Source organism: Arachis duranensis, chromosome 1 (genome assembly GCF_000817695.3).
Source record: "Arachis duranensis cultivar V14167 chromosome 1, aradu.V14167.gnm2.J7QH, whole genome shotgun sequence".
Classification (NCBI taxonomy): Eukaryota; Viridiplantae; Streptophyta; class Magnoliopsida; order Fabales; family Fabaceae; genus Arachis; species Arachis duranensis.
Genome location: NC_029772.3, coordinates 72864104 through 72867681, shown reverse-complemented (window position 1 = coordinate 72867681; position 3578 = coordinate 72864104). Strand labels below are relative to the sequence as shown.

General features: G+C 37.3%; 1 protein-coding gene across 1 annotated transcript in view; it reads right to left on the bottom strand.

Moving 5' to 3' along the window:
* Window positions 1-3578, bottom strand: part of LOC107493065 (uncharacterized) — a gene marked incomplete in the record, with an annotated part of 5561 nt that overhangs the window by 1449 nt on the left and 534 nt on the right. Inside the window, 2 exon segments of the mRNA XM_016114145.3 lie at window positions 1035-2408; window positions 3520-3578. Of these exon segments, the coding sequence (XP_015969631.1) occupies window positions 1035-2408; window positions 3520-3578 (1433 nt within the window).

Below are 3578 nucleotides of genomic sequence, written 5' to 3'. Positions count from 1 at the left end.
CTGAGAAGTATCATATGGCATTGGTATTAGTCATTCTATGCAAAAAATTGATGTTTTAACTGTCTGATAATTGCGTGGAAAGTATAAGTAGGGTATATATGCAATATATTGCACAAACTAAGCATCATATTTAGAAACAATTACCTATTCTAGGGTCAAAAACAGTTTGCATATCTGTAGAAGGCTTAATTTAACACAAAGATGCGATAGATTGCACAAAAGTATCAGAAATAGAAACAAATGTGATTAAGCAACACCTTGTCCTAAGAATGAACAACCCAAATATCAAAGATCTGCATTTCCACTAAGGAAATTTTTTTGCTACAGCAAAAACCTCGAAATCAAGAAATGGTCTATGAGTGAGATTTGCTTATAGAAAGACTTTATCATCATGTTTTTAAAAATATTCCATATGATGAAACAGTGATTCATATTTACTTTTTCATAGAAGACAGTTTGTCTTAGGGGAATACCCCTGAAAGATGACACGGGTGGCCAGTGAAAACAAGAGTGGGAAGGTTTCTCGGAATAGTGGGGAATTCAACGGTGGGTTCAAATGGGACTTGTATGCATTATGCTCATCGACTTATGAGTTCATTCTTTCTTTTGTTTCCAAAAATAAAAATTCTTCAAATGTCAATTAATAGACTAACTAAAACAGTTATTTTAATCCTTTGGGAAGATCCATATACCCACACAGACACACTTGAAATTATGTAAATAAGAAATGCAAAAGCACAATAATGTTTTATTCACATGTTTATCAAATCATGATAATATTGCTTTACTGTGTATAATAGTGAAGAAAAACAAGTTCAAAACCACGGTGACTAGTTTGCTACTGCATTTTTTTACAGCAATATGTTATGGATTTAATTTCAATATACTGTAGCTTTTTAATACAATCACCCAACCAAATGCAACTACACAATAAAGTTTGTTTGACATTTACTAAAACTACCTCAAATGTAAACGACAAAATTTATTTGAATGAGCATTGCTGAAAACGGAGAAATAAACAACTATTAACCAACCTGTCGAGCAACCTGTGCTAATCGCCTGCTATCCCGAGATGATTCAGTCATTGTGCAAGACTTCTGAGGCTCCGCATTACCATTTTGCTTCTCTACACACTTTTGTTTTAAACTGCCATTTTCAGGAGAGCAATCAACATCAGGGGTGCCAACAGACTCCTTCTTGCGTTTTCTCCGGAATGTGTACTTGAGAAACTTATCATTTGAAGATGGACAAGAAACTTTTTCATCTAAATCAGAAACCTTCGCATCTAGCTTATCTGGTGATCCATTAGGGGCCTCACCATCTGCCCCACATGCTGGAACCTCCAAGCATTTTGTGGACAAACTCTCTTCTCTTGTCAAGTCTGATTTATCCAACAATTCCTTATCATCTTTAATTCTGTTCAGACCATTGCAAGCTTTAAGAAATACTTCTCCCTTTTCAGTATCTTTATGAGATCCTGATTTCTCAACCCTGCTATTCGCATTTGTGGGCACTTTAGTGACAGGAGGAGATGTAAGATCCTTCTGAGATTCATTTTCATTCAAAATAGAAGGTTTCACCATTGAGAGGTCATTTTTATCCAATACACATGGAGAACCATTGTCATGAAAAAGATCTGATGCTTTATTTGTTTCCTCAATCTTGTCAGAATACAAACCATATTGAAGACTCATCTTTCTACCATATAGAAGACCCGCATGTCTACCGTATCTTCTTTTCTTCCTATGCACAGGGATTTCAACAAGGCCAGCATTTTCTTCCACCAATTTAGATTCATCTGGCTTCGCTTGCTCTGAAATATTATCAGCTTTGGCATCAATTGCCACAGGCATCAGTTTAGCTTCTTCATGCACTCTTACTGAAGTTTCAGCGGGCAGACTATCCAAATTTTCTGAAGCTGACATATTTCCATCAAAGAGGCTCCGTTCAAATGCCCGTACTCTCTGTGTGCACCCATTTCTGTAAAGCTCATGCTCTTTCCTCCTAATGACTATGGATGCAAAATCGGGGTTATTAATGTAGCAGTTGTTTGTATGATCATGTGACCCACAGCATTTACCTCCAGCATTTATTCCATTTACAATTGGATCCCTAACATCAGAAACTGAGGCTGATTCGAACTGTAAATCAGGAGCAGAATTGACAGATCCATCATAAGGATTAAGTCTGTTCTCCTGTGGAAGACTTTCCTGAGCCTCAATTTCACCGTCTATGCTTTGTTCAACTGAGGGATGCATTTGGTGTTTGGTCACATTCTCCAGCTCATCCTGCACTTCTCTCAGCTCAGCCCTTAGGTCTCTGACTATTTCCTCGGCTTCTTGAAGCTGAGCTTCAAGCTCTTCAATCTTCTTCTGCTGAGTCTGTGATGTCAGCTCTGCTTCTTTAGCCTGTGAAATTGCCAATAGAAACAATCCCTTAGAGGTGATTTAACTCAGATGACTAAAATGCTTGGATTCAGCTATACAAGTTACTGCCAACATGTTGAGCTATGAACATGTGATAACATAAGTATGCACTCCAATGCTAGTAAGCTGAAAGCAAATTGCATTTGACACAAGACAGCTGTATTTTAGCTCAAACTGGAAAGAAGATACAAGATACATTTCATTATGCGATATGACTCTCCAACTCTTGCACAATCCTATAATGCACATTGCACAAACATAAAATAATTCAGCTATTATAGAGCCTGCACTCATTATCAAGTCAGCTTCTTCCCGAGACCAAACCGTGCATTAACTGATGCAAAATTAGATAACTGCAAAAATGCTAGTTTAACTCTCTCACATTGAATTATAAATATATCATATAGTTTCAAAAATGTATATTGTTTGCATCTGTTTAGTGACCCCCACGAATGTGATAAAACAAAATATAGTCAATCCTTACCATTCTTAGTACCAGTTCGTTAGGCCTAATCCCGTATTCCAAATAAGTGAATGCAGTAAGTGTTAATGTGATTAACCAATTATAACAAATAGAGGTAAGAACAGTGTGATGATTCTGCGAAGTGAAGGCTTCTTTGACCAATAATGTTTGAGATGCCAAACATTGATGACATTCAATCAATGGAAGAACCGTTAAACTTAAATGACATGCCACCACCATTCAAGCATAACCATCACAAAGGCAACCCACATTTCAGGTGTTTGCAATGAATGCTAACAGCGCGACAATTTTCTTTGTCATTCAACTTCAGCCAAGCCTTTTTTTCTCATGTCCCATGCATTCAAAGGGTGCATACTACCATTCAAATATACCTCGAGAAGTCGACAAAGACGGTTGCAAACAATTACTCAACAATCCAATCCAATCCAAGAACTAAACCATACAGAAACTTTCTTAATCGAGCTAGAAAGAACCAACGAAACAAAACCCACTCGCAAACACAATCCTCCAAATCAAGCGCGCACGCACACACACGCAAGCCAATCGAAACGCATCGATAACAAGAAGCACAGAATCAAAAATAAAAAATGAAATAGCAATTGTTTAGACCTTAGAATCAAGCATTTGTTTGAGTCTGAGAAGCATCTGAAGCGCCTCTTCCTTAGTGG